Raw genomic sequence first — 17,726 nt, forward strand, 5'->3', positions numbered from 1 at the left:
ATTCTATATTAAAATGTAATAATCAAAAGCATCTCGTTAATTAATTTTATAAAAGATTAAGTTATTATTTTATTTATTTTATTTTTTTTCAGAAATACTGTGTTGTGTATTAACATTTTTCTGGTAAATAAATTATGGTAAATATTTTTTCTGTAAATATTCCTTGAAGAAACATATTTTATTAATAATTTTATATTATTATTATTATTAGTAGTAGTAGTATTGTCATTACATTTAAGTAATATATTTCTGTCACAGTTTCTTCAAGTAAAACCAAACATTTATTTTGACGGGTCCTATGAAATCTGTTTTATTTTTTTGCCAAATTCTGTTTTATTTTTTTGCCAAATACATTTTCATTTTTAGAGGAACCTTTAAGTTTCTGTTTGTATATGATATGACAATAGTTTCTCTATGACACAGCAGTTCTAGAGATTGTTTGTGTTCATCTACTCATATATTGAGGCAGCAGAGACAGAAAACACCTTGCACTTCAATATGTGCACTTCAATATGTGCACTTCAATATGTGCACTTCAATATGTGTAGTAAATGCCTTTTTGAAGCTTAATATTCACAAACACTAGTCCATATCACATTTTGATTTAAGTGTACTGACCTACTTTTGATTTTTTCATCTAAAATTTGGCAAATTTAATGTCATTCTATGTTATACAGTAAATTCTCTTTTTATGACTGGATTCTGTCAAGGAAATCATAGGGTCCTATGTAATTATGCTTTTCGTTAAATTTTTGCACTGGCTCATCCAGACACAGTGTGCTTGCTTTTACGTAAATCTCATGAGCTTTAATCTTAGTTTTTGTCAGTTTTTCTTAATTGCTTGGCTTCTATAGCAATTTGTATTCAGTGTGCACAGACTTATTTCTTAAAGGAGTATAAAAATTCTCCAAAAATTAAGAATATGATCCTTTTTCCCCTCTACCTCAGTATCAAGTTTCCATTGAGCTCTTAGTGCAACCTTGCTTTCATTATAAATCTCAAAAGAGCTTTTTGCTATGGTAAATTGAAAAGCTGGCTGGCCATTGAACATTATTACAGGATTCAGCGGCCATTTGGGTGAGATGTTGAAGGAAACTCACCTCACGAGCAGTGTCATAATTCATGTCTATACAAGGCACACGCAAACATTCACTCCGACTTTATTACAGCTCCACGTCAAACTCCTGGATCAAATTTACGAGTGGCGAATGAGCGAGAATAAGAACCGTCTGTATTTCGTTCCCGTCTCTGACACGCAGCTTTAGATAAGCTGTAATGGAGACACGAACTTGCGACACTTTGATTCCTGTTTGTTTGTGCTTCTAGTGCCCCGTGGGCAGGTCACAGACGGGGCAGCGAACACCTCTCAAACGCTATTAAAACTAATCCAGTCCTCAAAATGACAGGTTCAGATCTCTGACCTATTTGTTTTGACTTCCTCTTATGAGAGCCAGGGTTATGCCGTGTGGAGGGAGGCTTTTTGTGTGTTTCCTATGTGGCTTTCTCTTAGGAATAGAGGTGATTTACAGGGCGGACACAAGTCCCTACTGTGAAGTCCACTGTGAATTACTGCTCTGTCTCATTAAGAAGCTCTCTAAAGTGCGCACTGGACTTGAAGTGGCTCTGAGGTTGTAAAATAAAGCAGCAAGCCACAACATGGCTCAAAAAGATTTTTCCTCCATGTAAACCAAATAAAATAATAGCAATATTTGCATTAATGCATTTTGCAGAAACCTTTATCAATAGGAACTTACTTTGCATTTAAAGAGTGTTACCTGGGATTGGAATCAACTTTGTCCATCTTCCTTGTATTAATGCGATCTCCTGTTTTCTCTCTAACAGAGACATCAAGCCGGATAACATTCTTATGGATGTGAACGGACACATTCGACTCGCAGATTTCGGCTCCTGTCTTAAGCTCACAGAGGATGGAACGGTTAGTATGTTAGCTGAATGAATATCACACCAGATTGTTAATGATCATATTTCACAGAAGAAGAAAACAGTAATCAGGGATTGTTGTTTAGAGCTGTTTGTGTGAACTGGGTCTCTCTATTTATATGGGAGTGGGTCAGACGAATCTTACAACCATGATTTCCGAGATTCGGAAAAACGTGGACAGAATCGAGAAATCCATTAAAAAAAACGGAACTTACTGTATAATCAGAATCTCATGGGATTTGTCGAACTTTGAAAGAATTAATCAAAAGTAGGTCATTAGACTTGAATTCATTTAGAAATATGTAAATATTAAGCTGCAAAAACACTATTTAAATATGAATCTTGCATGTTCTGCCTGTCTCTGTATGAATAAAAGGCACAGACACACAGTTTAGTTTTTACTACACATGTATTGTAGCACGTGTGACGCTCACAATGATTTCAGCGTCTGTTGTCTAATTAAATTAGGGCATAAATACATGAGCAACATCTCCGGAACTGCCATGAGTCACTTCATGAGCATTTTACCGTTTCATTTGAGTAAAACTAGTGTCATGTCATGTACACAGTCAAAGTCTAAAGGTATTCACGTGCATGGCAACCTGTCAAAATAAGAGTTTGGTTTAACTTGAAGACATTCTGCCAGAAATATATTACTATTGTAAATTATAATGTACATACTACTACTAAAATTATTACAATTTTATTTTTTAAGGAATAATTACTCAACATTTTTTTCTATGTTTTAACATTAATAGGAAATCACCTTCGTTTGCCCCCCAAAAATAGTTTAATTTTCAATAATTCAAAGATAAATTAAATTATTGTTTTATGCCTTCATTTGATAACCAGAAAATTTTAAATTCTCAACACAGAATATCTGAGGCGGGAAAAAAACATTTCATAAGGTTGAAAACATAAAGTTGTTTTATGCATTCAAATAATTAGACATACAGAATTTGGTAACAATAATATATATGGTAAAAAAAAAAAATTATAAGGCCATAAACATGTAACTCGTAATAAATTGATGTGAAATTTTGTAAGTTTCATGATTTTAATGAATTAGACCTTCCTTTTGATTAATACATTTCATTTAACTATTAAAAATGAGTCCAAAAAAAATTAAAGTAGAATATAGAAAAATAAAAACAGAATATGGGGGAAAAAATTTAAACAGATTTCATAGGGCCCTACTTGAAAGCTTTACAACAGAAATGTATAATTGAGGAAAGTTCAAGTCTCTTTAAAGGGAAAAACTGGCACCATTAGCAGTATTTCATGGAATTATAATTCATTCCCCCACAATCATTTATCTTGGACTGATTTTCCCTCATTTTTATATACTTTTTGACATTTCAAATAAGAGTGTGCAATATTGTGATTCATCTTAAAAACTGGTTGGATTTGTTCCTTAGACCTTATTACTTAAGAGTTGTGTTTTTTAAATCACTTAACAGAAAATTAATGAAAAAGACCTAGACCTAATGCAATGACATTCATACATTTTTTAAGTGTGACGTATGTTTCCAAATACTTTTTGGGGTCAGTTTCTGATCTAGTTGTTTTCCCATAATTTAGTTCACTTCCTGTCCACAGAATATTTGGCATAAAATCAGCATATTAGAAAGATTTCTGAAGGATCATGTGACACTGAAGAATGAGTAATGATGCTGAAAATTTAGCTTTGCATCACAAAAATACACTATCACTCAAAAGTTTTCATACAGTAAGAAGTCTCTTCTGCTCACCGAACCTGCATTTATTTGATCCAAAATACAACAAAAGCAGTAATGTTGTGAATTTTTTTAGTATTTAAAAAAACAGCTTTCTATTTGAATATATTTTAAAATGTAATTTTTTCCTGTGATCAAAGCTGAATTTTCAGCATCATTACTGCAGTCTTCAATGTCACATGATCTGCAAAAATCATTCTAATATGCTGATTTGCTGTTCAAGAAACATTTTTATTATTATTATCAATTTATTGAGTAGTTTTTTTTTTTCAAAGCATATAAATTAAAATGAATTAATTAGAAATTAATACTTATACTTAGCAAAGCACTAATTCAGAAGATATTTATTTCAGATAAATGCTGTTCATCTGAACCTTCTGTTCAGCAAAGAAGCCTCATAAAATTCTACTCGGCTGTTTTCAACATAGTAATAATAATAAGTGTTTCTTAGGCAGCAAATCAGAATATTTGAATGATGTCTGAAGGATCATGTGACACTGAAGAATGAGTAATGATGCTGAAAATTTAGCTTTGCATCACAAAAATACACTATCACTCAAAAGTTTTCATACAGTAAGAAGTCTCTTCTGCTCACCGAACCTGCAATTATTTGATCCAAAATACAACAAAAGCAGTAATATTGTGAAATTTTTTTAGTATTAAAAAAACAGCTTTCTATTTGAATATATTTTAAAATGTAATTTTTTCCTGTGATCAAAGCTGAATTTTCAGCATCATTACTGCAGTCTTCAATGTCACATGATCTGCAGAAATCATTCTAATAAGCTGATTTGCTGTTCAAGAAACATTTTTATTATTATCAATTTTTTTCAGTTTTCTTTAATTAATAGAACGATTCAAAGCATATAAATTAAAATTAATTAATTAGAAATTAATACTTATATTTAGCAAAGCACTAATATTTCAAAAGATATTTATTACAGATAAATGCTGTTCATCTGAACTTTCTGTTCAGCAAAGAAGCCTCATAAGATTCTACTCGGCTGTTTTCAACATAGAAATAATAATAAGTGTTTCTTAGGCAGCAAATCAGAATATTTGATTGATGTCTGAAGGATCATGTGAATGGAGTAATGAAGCTAAAATTCAGCTTTGAAATCTCAGGAATAAGTTACGTTTTAAAATATATTCAAATAGAAAACAGTTATTTTAAATAGTAAAAATATTTGTGTTTTCTGTACTTTGGATTAGATAAATGCAAGCTTGGTGAGCAAAAGAGAGTAAAAAACATTTAAAAATGTTACTGTCCAAAAACTTTTAACTGGTAGTGTACATTACTTTTGAAAGAAAACATTCTTTTAAATTTTGATAATATTTCACAATATTACTGTTATTACGATTTTAACTGTATTTTTAGTCAAATAAATGCATCCATTGTGAGCATTAAAAAAATACCCCAAGCATTTGAATGATGTTATGTTGATCGGTACTTTAAAAAAGTTAATCGAAAAAGCTACAGGATAAGTTAGGTCACCAAGACATCTTTCTCCTAGTGTTATGATGGGAAGCGCTTAGACATGAAATTGTGAGTTTAGCTTGACAAAAAAAAAGAAAAATCTGTTGATGAAATTGGGCTCTGGCTCTATCCTCTAGACCAGTGGTTCTCAATCCTGGTCCTGGGGGACCCCTGCTCTGCACATTTTGCATGTCTCCCTTATTTAACACACCTGATTGAGATCATCAGCTCATTAGGAGAGAGATCCATGAACTGAACTAACAAGTTGATGATCTCAATCAGGTGTGTTAAATAAGCGAGACATGCAAAATGTGCAGAGCAGGGGTCCTCCAGGACCAGGATTGAGAACCACTGCTCTAGGCACGCTGTTTTAATATAAAATAATGGGAGACCCAGAGGACACCCTTGGTTTGAAAGGCAGTTTATGACCAGAGTTGTATTTCAGTCACACATCTTTGAAGCCGGGGTGAGTATTTCATTTGATATGTGCTGCTGTTTTCTGGCACGTCGCAGATAGCTCGGCAGGATATCCCCCCGACTTCTGACAAGAACAGCGTGAGTGTGGTCTCTGCGTGTTCGCACGTGTGTGCCTAACTCTCTTCACATGTCCGTGTGTTTTCAAGTGTGTGTCACTGCCAGCGAGAGCAGCTAATTTACTGCCTCACTTCCACAAATTCTTCCAGCTGCACACATCTGCCACAGGCTGCATTACAGACGGTTTCCGCCCCCTCAGCCCCCTTGAACCCGGGCCAGGAAGCTCCAATCATCCCCCCCGTTCATTAGTGGTCTCTAGTGATACCTCTCTCTCTTTTTCCCTCTCAGTGCGGTCTGTGTTCTGAGAGGTCTTTGTGTATCTGAATACTTGGACCGTCATGTCCCCCCTAAGCCACGCCCTCCTCTGCTGGCTGCAACCAATGCGATGGCTTTAATTGTTCATTTGCATTTTACAGTGATGAGTGCTGTGCCAATCAAAAGCATTTCCAGGGATTACTTTGTTTTGCAACCTTGTTGGCTGACAGGATGTGATGTGATCTGATCCGCTCAGACAGACACTGAGCACCTCTGTTTCTGTTCTCAACATGCCAGGTCCTGAATTCTCCTGCAGTCTTAATGACAAATGCCACAGTAAATAGATACAGCTCACGAAACCTATCAGGAACATATCCGTTCACATTTCATGACAAAATTCAAATGGGAATTTTTTTTTTTTTTTTTTTTTTTTCAGGAATAAGAAAAAAAGTATTTACATACAAATGTATTTTCTTTATGCAAAATATCTACGTTTCTGTTTCTGGCTTGTTTTTTGTATATATAACCTCTACATGTTCTTGACAGGTTTTGTGAAATTCACTCAAATGAATCAAAATTGAAATAAAACAAAAAGTTCTCTTTTATCTGAACGTATTAAAGACAGACCTTTAAAAGCTAACCAGACACTTCCCTAAATGGCAAAAAAAAAAAAAAATCATTCACATAAAGCAAGTTTCGGTGAAAAAAGTGATTTTTTTTTTCTTACAAAAAGTCTCATAAAGCATTTGTACAGAATATATATGAGAAAGAAGAAAATAACTTGTTACTACAATTGACTACAGACTTTTAAAGACGTAAATCAGAGAACAAAGCAGAAAATACTGTGTGTTTCCTTTTGAATATATGTAACCCTTGACCACAAAACCAGTCATTAGGGTCAATTTATTTGAAATTGAGATTTATACATCATCTGAAAGCTGAACAAATAAGCTTTCCATTGACATATGGTTGTATTTCTTGATGTATTTGTTAGGATAGAACAATATTTGGCCGAGATGCAACTGAAAAAGGCTGAGGGTGCAAAAAAAATCTAAATATTGAGAAAACTGCCTTTAAATTTGTCTAAATGAACTTCTTAGCAATGCATTTTACTAATCAAAAAATAAGTTTTGATATATTTATGGTAAGAAATTTACAAAATATCTTTAGTTAATATCCTAATAATTTTTGGCATAAAAGAAAAATCTATAATTTTGACCCATACAATGTATTTTTGGCTATTGCTGCAAATATACCTGTGCTATTTAAGACTTGTTTTGTGATCCAGTTTCACATATAGTATTGTTGTCATACTTGAGGTCATACGGTAAGGAAATAGCATGCAGGCATTGTACATAATCAACCAATCATGGCATGCAAGATAGTGGGATCTACAGAGAACAGTTAAAGCAATGCAAATATGCAGATATAAAATGGACAAAGACTGTTGAGAGCATGGCAATAGGAAAACAAAGCTAAATCTGGTTATTTTCAGCTATTTAGAAATCCTGGGCAGTTCAACATATGGTTACCCTAATATATTGCGTGTATACCTAGAAAGTCTCTTGTGCCAACCAGTTCCTTGTGAATTTGACTTAGTTTCCAAAGAAGAATTGATATAATATACATATGCCTCTAATCTGTTTAAAGCTTGTTAGATTAAGACTTTGTGTTCTATTTTTGTGTGCAATATGCAACCTTTCCTCTTCTTGAACTTTCCAACATGTCCATTTTCTGTCCTCGCAGGTGCAGTCCTCTGTTGCTGTGGGCACTCCAGACTACATCTCCCCTGAGATCCTGCAGGCCATGGAGGATGGGAAAGGGAAATATGGCCCTGAATGTGACTGGTGGTCACTGGGCGTCTGCATGTATGAGATGCTGTACGGGGAAACTCCTTTCTACGCAGAGTCACTAGTGGAAACGTATGGGAAGATTATGAACCACAAGGTACAGAGCCATAGCAGTTTAATTTTAAAACAATAATCCATGCACTGCAGTGATTTAACACATTTTTATTGTTTTTATGCTTTTTTTTAAAAGAAGTCTCTTCTGCTCACCAAGCCTGCATTTATTTGATTCAAAATACAGCTAAATCAGTAATATTGTGAAATACTTTTACTATTTAAAATAACTGTTGTCTATTTAAATATATTTTAAAATGTAATTTATTCCTGTGATCAGAGCTATTATTATCAATGCTTAAAACAAGGTTCTTTGATAAATAGAAAGATCCAAATATCAGCATTTATCTGAAATACAAAGCTTTTTTAAAATTGTACATTATACCATTCAAAAGCTTAGGGTTTAATAAATTATAGAATTTATACTGTTATTTAGCAAAGATGCTTTAAATTGATCAAAAGTGATGATGCAGACATTTATAATGTTACAAAAGGTTTCTATTTCCGATAAATGCTGTTTTTTTAAACTTTCCATTCATCAAAAAAACCTGAAAAAATTCTGCTCAGCTGTTTTCAAGATAATTATAATAATGTTTTTTTTGAGCAGCAAATCTGAATATCAGAAGGATTTCTGAAGAATGTGACTGGAGAATGTGTTTCAAAGCTGAATTTTTGGCATCATTAATGCCAAAAATTCAGCTTTGAAATCACATGAATAAATTACATTTTAAAATATATTCTAATAGAAAACAGTTATTTAAAATATTAAAAATATTTCGAAATTTGACTGTTTTTGCTGTACTTTGGATCTAATAAATGCAGGCTTGGTAAGCAGAAGAGACTTTTACTGTTCAGAAACTTTTGACTGGTAGTATATATGGTTAATTATTTATTTTAAAGTCATATTGAATCATGAAAACCTTAAACACAAAACACAACAAGTAACTTATTCAGTTCATTAGCCATATTATTTTATTTTTATTATATTAAAAATGTCATTAAGTGTCATAAAAGCCTTTTAATATTGTGTCTTAAATATTGTGCTTTTACTTTGTGTTTCCCGCAGGAGCGGTTCCAGTTTCCTGCTCATGTGACGGACGTCTCTGAAAATGCCAAAGACCTGATCCGCAGACTCATCTGCTGCAGAGAGCATAGACTGGGCCAGAACGGCATCGAGGACTTCAAACAGCACCCCTTTTTCACCGGCATTGACTGGCAGAATATTCGCAACTGTGACGCCCCGTACATCCCTGAAGTCAGCAGCCCATCTGACACGTCAAACTTTGATGTGGATGACGACTGCCTCAAGAACACGGTAGTGTTTTACACCTACATTAATACAATCACTCATTGCTGGGGTTTGAATCCACAAACTCTGGTCTTTAATCGAAATGGTACGGCTAACACTTACAATCCCTGCTCTGTTTTAGGAGACAATGCCGCCTCCTTCTCACACCGCATTCTCAGGACACCATTTCCCATTTGTAGGATTCACCTACACTAGCAACTGGTAAGAAATCAGCTGAGATATCACTGTCAACTTAGATGATCATACAAGAGATGCAGGTCCAAATCTGGCCTGCATGGTGTTGCAATCCCATTCCCTTGTTTAACCTCCCTTAAACCCACATTTGAACTGCTTGAAGCACTGGTTTTACTATTTATTGACACATAGTTGTGTGCTACAACTTTTGTCTTGGGCTCAAACTGAGCCCCCATTGGTTTCCATGCAATTTGCCAAAAAACCTGAAAAACTTTAATATATATATAAAAAATAAATAAAAAAAGCCCTTTATTCTAGCTTGTCAAACACTGAATATGAAATGCAGTTGAAGTCAAGTTTACATACACCTTACAGAATCTCCAAAATGTTAATTATTTTATCAAAATAAGAGGGATCATCCAAAATGCATGATGATATATTAAATTTATAAAAATTACCCCGTTCAAAAGTTTACATACGCTTGATTCTAAATGCTGTGTTGGTACCCAAATAATCCACATCTGTGTCTGTAAACTGCTTGCTGTTCTTCAGAAAAATCCTTTGGGTCCCACAAATGTTTTTTTTTTTTTCAGCATTTTTGTGTATTTGAACCCTTTCCCGATGACTATTATTTTAAGATCCATCTTTTTACACTGAGGACAACACAGTAATAAGAATCAAGGGGATGTAAACTTTTAAACGGTGTCTTTTTTTTTTTTTTTGCATATTGCATTGACCCACAACAAAAAAGCTGTACCCAGTTTTTTAACAGTATGAGTCTCTCTTGTGATCATTTGCCCCTCTCTTCTCGTACAGTACTCTGTCCGACCGCGGTTGCCTGCGGGAGTCTGCGGCACCTGCGCAGATGGATGTGTCCGTGCAGCGCGGCCTGGAGGACAGTCTGGCTACTGAGGCGTACGAGCGGAGGATCCGCCGTCTGGAGCAGGAAAAGCTGGAGCTCAGTCGCAAACTACAAGGTGTCTGTCCATCTTATACCTCTAGAGACCTATCAGGTTATTTTCTGTGTTAACAATCCCACAAAGTTAGTTCTCTGCCTGGCTGACAGCTGAAATGTCTTCTGATTTTCAGAGTCCACAAAAACGGTTCAGACTCTGCAGCACTCCAGCGTGGACGGGCCTGTTTCCTCCAACAGAGAGGTTGAGATCCGTGGTCTGAAGGAAGAGTTAGAAATGCTAAGGAAACAGATTGCGGGTAATCTCAGACACTACATATGAGCATGCATCACCCTTATGTCTCATGTAACCAGATGTTATTCTTACATTATTGTTTGTGTTTTTGGCTTATGTTTTTGTCTCTCTCCTCCTTTTATCTCACTTCAGATACAGGACAGGTGGAGCAGAAGTTAGAACAGACCAGTTCTGCCCGCAGAGATCTGGAGGACTCCTCCAAACAGGTCCGATCTCTGGAGAAACAGCTCAAGAGCATGAAGCAGGAGAGAGATGAGCTGCAGAAGGTACAACTTTAACCGCAGCCTCTCATAGCAAAGTCGCATACATTTGTTTGACAGTCAAAATCATGATATGGTTCAAAAGTTTACATACACCTTGCAGAATCTGCAAAATTCTACAGCTTGTTTTTTTTGTTTAGTGATAGTTGTTTATGAGTACCTGTTTTCTGAACAGTTAAACTGCCTGCTGTTCTTCAAAAAAAATCCTTCAGCTCCCACAAATTCTTTGGTTTTTTGGCATTTTTGTGTATTTGAACCCTTTTCAACAATGACTGTATGATTTTAAGATCCATCTTTTTACACTGAGGACAACTGAGAGACTCGTATGCAACTTTACAGAAAGTTCAAACGCTCACTGATGCTTCACAAGGAAATACGATGCATTAACAGCCGGGGGTGTAAACTTTTGAACAGATGTGTAGATTTTTTCTTATTTCTCACTTTTTAATTTAGTACTACCCTTCAGAAGCTACAAAAGATACTTACATGTTTCTCAGAAGACAAAATAAGCAAAATTTACCCTAATCTTCAAATTCAAAAAGCTTAATGCGTTGTGTTTCCTTCTGGAGCATCAGTGAGTGTTTGAACCCTCTGTAATAGTTGCATACGAGTCCCTCAGTTGTCCTCAGTGTGAAAAGATGGATCTCAAAATTCATTGTTGGAAAGGGATCAAATACACAAAAAATGCTGAAAAACTAAAGAATTTGTGGGACCTGAAGGATTTTTCTGAAGAAAAGCAGGCAGTTTAACTGTTCAGGGCAAACAAGGGACTTATTAACAACTATCACTTAAAAAAAAAAAAAAAAAAACAGTGGTGGATTACTCCGGTAACAACACAGTATTAAGAATCAAGGTGTTAACTTTTGAACCGGGGTAATTTTTATAAATTCATCTATTCTCTTGTGGACTACATGTAAAGTCTTTTATGTGAAATATCTTTTCTCAGTAGTAAATAAAAAAAAAAAATTTGCATTTTATATGATCCATCTTATTTTGGTAAAATAATTAACATGTGTATTAACAAGGTGTATGTAAACTTTTGACTTTAACTGTGTGTGTGTGTATATATTTGTATTTTTCCAACTTTTTTGCCTACAGAGTCTGCAGGAGTCCTCCGAGAAGCTGAAAACTCAAGGCAAGGAGCTGAAGGAGGCGGGCAGCCAGAGGAAAATGGCCATGCAGGAGTTCACCGAGGTGAGCGAGAAGGTGACAGAGCTGCGTTCACATAAACAACGAATTTCCCGACAGCTCCGGGACAAAGAGGAGGAGATGGATTCCCTCAATCAAAAGGTGGAGGCACTGCGGCTAGAAGTGCGCAAAGCCGAGCGGGCCAAGAAAGAGGTAAATGTGTGGAGGAGAAAGGCTGATCACAGGAGTCTGTTCAGCAGGCTCATACATTAAATATGTGTAAACTCTGTGTCTGTGCGTGTAGATGGAGGCCCAGGCTGAAGAGTGGTCTGCTGAGGCTCAGAAAGAGAAGAAGCTGAAGGAACGCAGTGAGCAGTACAGCAGACAGCTGGAAGAGGAGCTGGAAGGAATGAAGGTTTGTGTACTTAAAAATACTTTATCTCTGTAAATACTGTTAAGGGGGCAACGTGACTCCTCAAACATGGAAAATTTGCATAAAGGCCTGTTCACTCTGTAAAGATAACTATGCTATCGTCTTTTATTCTATAAAACCAGTCTGAAGTCGCACAGGTGTATTTGTAGCAATAGCCAAAAAAAGTATGGGTCAAAATGATCAATTTTTCTTTTATGCTAAAAATCATTAGGATATTAAGTAAAAATCATGTTCCATGAAGATATTTTGTAAATTTCCTACAGTAAATATATAAAAAGTTAATTTTTGATTAGTAATATGCATTGCTAAGAACTTCATTTGGATTACTTCAAAGGCGATTTTCTTAATATTTTGATTTTTTTGCACCCTCAGATTCCAATATTTTCCAAATATTGTCCTATCCTCACAAACCATACATCAAAGGAAAGCTTATTTATTCAGCTTTCAGATGATGTATAAATTTAAATTTTATATAATAAAAGGCTCAAATAAATTAGTTATAATCGTAAAATAGTATAGTCAGTATAAAAGTGTGCAAAATGGTAATTAATAAATTATTGAAATGTAATTTTATAATTAATAAATTATTTTATTATTATCTGTGTTAGTTTTAATACATTATCATATTGTAATTATTTGCCTTGAATTGTTTTTAATTGTTTTAATAATTAGTACATTATTTTATTATTCATAAATTATTTAAACATAAGAATGAAATTAATAAATAGTTTTACTATATATTGTAATACATTATTTTAATGTAGTAAATATTTTTAATTTCTTAATTTTTTTGTGCGTTATTATAATTCTTAAATTGCTTAAACTATTAATACATTGATTAATTATTTGTGTTTGCTTTTTTACATTATCTTGTTATGATTAATATTTTTAATATAAGCATATAATTAAATAGTTTTATTGATTATTTTAATTTATTTAATATGTAATTTGTTTTATTAATTTGAATACATTATTTTTTTATAATTCATAAATTGTTTGTATTGGTTTTTGTTTTATTCAGTATTTAATTGCTTTTACTAATTTCAAAACATTATTTTTATTATAATTCATGCATTGTTTATATTGGTAAGTTATTTTATTGTGTGTAAAGTTGTTGTTTTTTTTTCTTTTATTCACAAAACAGTTGTCACATTTACTAATTTCACATAACTTAATGACCTCTATACAGGTTGCGGATAATTTCCATATTTTTTCTTTCCCTGTCGTTAAGCAGCAGAAACAGGTGGGCCGATCTCCAAGCGTTGGGTCATCTGAGCAGAACCAGGAGCTCAGTAAATTACGAGCAGACCTGGAGAACAAGACTGCTTTCTACGAGGAAGAGCTTTCACGCAGAGAACAGCAACATGCCAATGAACTGAAGAACCTCAAGAAAGAGCTGCGAGAATCAGAGGGACAGCAGCTCACCTTAAAGAAAGAAATAATGATGCTCAAAGACAAGCTGGATAAGACCCGCAGAGAGAGGTATTATCCGACTACCAGAGAGTGTGCTTTACTTTAGCTGTTTTTGAAACGCCACCGTGTATTGTTTCACATGTTAATTCAGGGTCACAGAGGTTGGAAAGTGGTCATGTAAAACTAAATTGCAATCGTTTGTGGTGCAAGGAACCTTGACTAACATTATAAGTGGAAGCAATAAAATCCAGCGTAGAATATGTTTCATAAAATAAGCTATGGAGTTTGGCTTGTGTGAGTATGTTGGCGGTGTGTGTTGGATGCTGAGTGCAGTAACCCTGATGTTCAATAAATCATTTCGCCCTCACAGTCGGAGCGAACGAGAGGAGTTTGAGAGCGAGTACAAACAGAAGTACGAGAGAGAGCGAGTGCTGCTGTCAGAGGAGAACAAGAAACTTTCCAGCGAACTTGACAAGGTGAACATTCACACGCTCGCCTCAAGTCAACATGAAATTCAGCAGTTCATTTACTTAATGCGCTGATGCAGGTGATTTCACAGAAATTTAATCGTTTTTAAAATGAAAACTTGCTTATACCTCTAAAAAGTGGCGATGATGTTTTTAAATGTACGGAAAGAATCTTAAAAAGGTCTTAAAAGGTATTAAATTGAACTCCATGATTCCTGTAAATACCCTGATATAGAGCGCTGCAGGGGTGACGTGTTTTTGTTGGCCAGCCACAAAGTTTGCATCACCCTGGTTCCCTCAACAAAAAGAAAATAAGATTTTTTCATTGTCTTTTGAATTATTTCAGAAAATAAGCTTTGTGACTAACAAGCTACAATGTTCCAGTTAAAAATGCAAGAACAGCACTCACATGTTCGGGTGAACAAAGCTTTTATGAATCTTAAAGGGAAAGTACAATTGGCAGAACTTAAAAGCTGAAGCCATTTGTTAGGCTTTTCAAGACTGGTTTAAAAAACATGTTACTTTGTAGAATAAAACATGAAAATATCTTGAGATTGTGTTCACCACAGACCTTTTTTCAGAAAACAATGTTTTCGGGAAGATGGAGACAAAAGTTCGATATCATTGCCAGGTTTTAGGTGTTTAGGTGCGTTTCCAGGTGTTCGGCCAGATAAGACTGAATAAATTATACCGAACAATAATGTGACACAATCAAATAGAGGCATGCACTAATGCAGCAAACATGTCTGCAGTGTGGAAGCATTTAAAACTGTCTGAAATAAAATGCAAAAATCATTACAAGCATTGACAGCTGTGACTGTTTAGAACCGCATTAAATGTCTTCCATGAGAAGAGAAAGGAGTGGTTGTTGCTGTTTACTGTATGATGACTAAAATCATGAAATGGCCTTAAACCATTAGTAAATAAAATACAGAACGTTATCTTGTCAAATACATGCACAAATTGTGTTTATTCTGACAGCGCTGCACGAGCCCCTTAGCCAGGGTTCAAAGTCCAAAGCGCAAGGAAAATCTGCATGATGAGAATCATTCATAAATCTGCTGCTGTCAGCAAAAAGTAGTACTGAGGTCTTCTTGCGGGTTTCCACCAAACTAAAAGTCAACATACATAAATGTTAGCATTGTAATTTTACTGTTCTTCTGTAAAATAAAATAAAGTAACACAAAATAATGATAACAATCATTACAACAGCTCTATTAATACATTTATTATAATATTCTCATTTGGCTGAATTTAAAAATGGCCAAAGAATATTATTTTAAGTTAAATTGTGCTTTGTTGGTAGGCTATAATGTCTGCTAGAATGTTAAAAATGTTTTAAATATTTTTAAATTGTTTTATTGATTTTTTTTTTTTTGAAAAGCAAGACAAAACTGTAAAAAGCAAATATTGGCTATTTAATTTATGCAATGGTAAAAAATGGCAAAATAAGCCATGTTAAGTAATCGGCCTTCGGCCCACTGTGTAATTTTCTTCGGCTTCGGCCAAGAATTTAAATTTCCCTAGTGATGATTATTATCATCTTAAGTTTTTCTAATTACACTCAACAGTGAATTCTCACCTATCTGTCATCCTATTCCTATTGTTTTAGATTCTTTCAAACATGCTCTAAAGTTTTAACTGAAACTTTTTGTGTGCAAACAATTGTAGGTACTGTACACACAGTGCTGGATATTGTTAAACTGTAGGCTACTGCCATTTTGTGGCGCACCAGTATTTTTAGGCTTGGATACTATGACACTACTGTGGCTCCAGGATGCTGTGTAACACTAACACACCACCCTACACATCGGCCCACAACCCTGAAACCACAACCTCCATCTCTCATATTACTGAGGCCTGAAGTCACAGATTCCATGTCGCTTTTGATGTGGTCATTAGGATGAAGATGACAGGAGGCTCCGCTTCTTAGCGGTCAGAGTTGATGCTCTTTGTTAAAACCATCAATTAATTCTGGGTATCATTTCTGAGTGCTTCAAACAGAGAGCGGTTGAAAGAGAGGCTTGTGTTCGTGGCTCTTAGTGAGCCTGATGGTAAAGCTAGGGATGTTTAGAGAGGAACCCTTGGAGGGCAACACTCAGTTGTGAAAGAAAGAAAACATGCCGTTGTCATTCCATGAGTCCACTAATCTGAAGAGATGGTCCACCATGCCAGTGTTTTACTGGGAAGTCAGTCAGCGTCTTCCCCCCGTGTAAGCACACGAAAATATGCTGATCAACTGACAGGAATCTGGAACGTTTTTTCCAAGGACCGCTGCGAAGGTTCAACGCTCCGGTCAGAGCGTAGTGTTAAATGAAAACCTTGGATAATGCAAGCGTAATTATAGGGTGGTCAACCTCACCAGCTCTTGCTTAAGATAGAGAGTTCATCTAAATCAGAGTTGACTAGATGCATGTACTAGCAGACGTGTTTACTGCAGAAGCAACCGAGCCGTTGCAGATGGAGGGGGTCGTGCTTATTCATGAGCGTTTGGTGGTTTATGGGTGGATATGTGGAGGGTATTAGAGTGACACGGGTGGCTTTGCATGGTGGTCCATCCTGCAGGCTCTGATGAGAGCCAGTCACTGTCTCTCTGGTCCGTGTAATTGCATCTGGCCCCTCAAATTGCCGTATTGGTTTGTGAATTTCTGACATGGTAATGGGCATGTTTTCAAGCTTGTTGTGTTACTTGGGTTGTGCAGGACTAAAAGCCGCCAATGTGGGGTATTTTCCATTCACTGAAATAAAATTGTGTAACTGGGTTAGAGATGTGCTAACTACATTTTCAGAAGCAAGTCTGAATCACTTGGTGTTCATAGGAAAGCATGTGTTTAAAAAACGTATACTATTATTTAATGTCAGTAAGATTTTTGTTTTATGTTCACCAAGGCTGCATTAATTTAATCAAAACACACAGTAAAAACAGTAAAAATCAGCAAATGAAACATACGCTTTTCTATTTGAATATTTATAAATGTAATTTCTATGATGCAAAGATTAATTTTCAACATCGTTTCTCTAGTCTTCAGTGTCACGTTCTTTAGAAATCATTCTAATATGCTGATTTGCTGCTCAAGAAACATGTATTATTATTATCAATGTTTTTTTTGTGGAAACTGACATTTTTCTTGGAATTCTTTAATGAATAGAAAGTGCAATTATAAAAATGGTAAAAAAAAATAAATAATTGAAATTGTAATCTTTTGTAACATTATAAAGGCTTTTAATGTCACTTATGATCAGTTTAATGCATCTTTGCTAAGTTAAAATAAAGATAAAATCCCCAAAAATCATGTCATTAGTGTATATATTCAATAACATGTTTTTGTGTGTGTTTGTAGATGACATCTTTATTTGAGAAGTTGAGCTGCGGTCACAAACAGATGGAGGAGGAGATGAGAGAACTGGCTGATAAGAAAGAAAGTGTGGCCCACTGGGAGGCCCAGATCACAGAAATCATTCAATGGTGAGAGAAATAAACTAATTGCCC

At 35.0% G+C, this 17,726-nt stretch overlaps 2 protein-coding genes across 2 annotated transcripts in view; one reads left to right on the top strand and one right to left on the bottom strand.

Annotated features, from left to right (window-relative positions):
• Positions 1 to 1,124, bottom strand: part of LOC141296272 (frizzled-3-like) — a 14,495-nt gene extending 13,371 nt beyond the window's left edge. The window contains exon 1 of the mRNA XM_073827536.1: positions 1,101 to 1,124. Coding sequence (XP_073683637.1) covers positions 1,101 to 1,124 — 24 coding nt within the window. The remainder of the gene's footprint in view (positions 1 to 1,100) is intronic.
• A 275-nt stretch (positions 1,125 to 1,399) lies between these two features.
• The window catches only part of LOC141296273 (serine/threonine-protein kinase MRCK alpha-like), a 38,382-nt gene continuing 22,055 nt past the window's right edge, over positions 1,400 to 17,726 (top strand). The window contains exons 1-14 of the mRNA XM_073827537.1: positions 1,400 to 1,406; positions 1,511 to 1,628; positions 1,843 to 1,936; positions 7,690 to 7,890; positions 8,911 to 9,159; positions 9,275 to 9,354; positions 10,144 to 10,304; positions 10,417 to 10,539; positions 10,668 to 10,801; positions 11,894 to 12,136; positions 12,228 to 12,338; positions 13,594 to 13,838; positions 14,140 to 14,245; positions 17,578 to 17,702. Coding sequence (XP_073683638.1) covers positions 1,400 to 1,406; positions 1,511 to 1,628; positions 1,843 to 1,936; positions 7,690 to 7,890; positions 8,911 to 9,159; positions 9,275 to 9,354; positions 10,144 to 10,304; positions 10,417 to 10,539; positions 10,668 to 10,801; positions 11,894 to 12,136; positions 12,228 to 12,338; positions 13,594 to 13,838; positions 14,140 to 14,245; positions 17,578 to 17,702 — 1,997 coding nt within the window. The remainder of the gene's footprint in view (positions 1,407 to 1,510; positions 1,629 to 1,842; positions 1,937 to 7,689; positions 7,891 to 8,910; positions 9,160 to 9,274; positions 9,355 to 10,143; positions 10,305 to 10,416; positions 10,540 to 10,667; positions 10,802 to 11,893; positions 12,137 to 12,227; positions 12,339 to 13,593; positions 13,839 to 14,139; positions 14,246 to 17,577; positions 17,703 to 17,726) is intronic.

Source organism: Garra rufa, chromosome 21 (genome assembly GCF_049309525.1).
Source record: "Garra rufa chromosome 21, GarRuf1.0, whole genome shotgun sequence".
Taxonomy (NCBI): Eukaryota; Metazoa; Chordata; class Actinopteri; order Cypriniformes; family Cyprinidae; genus Garra; species Garra rufa.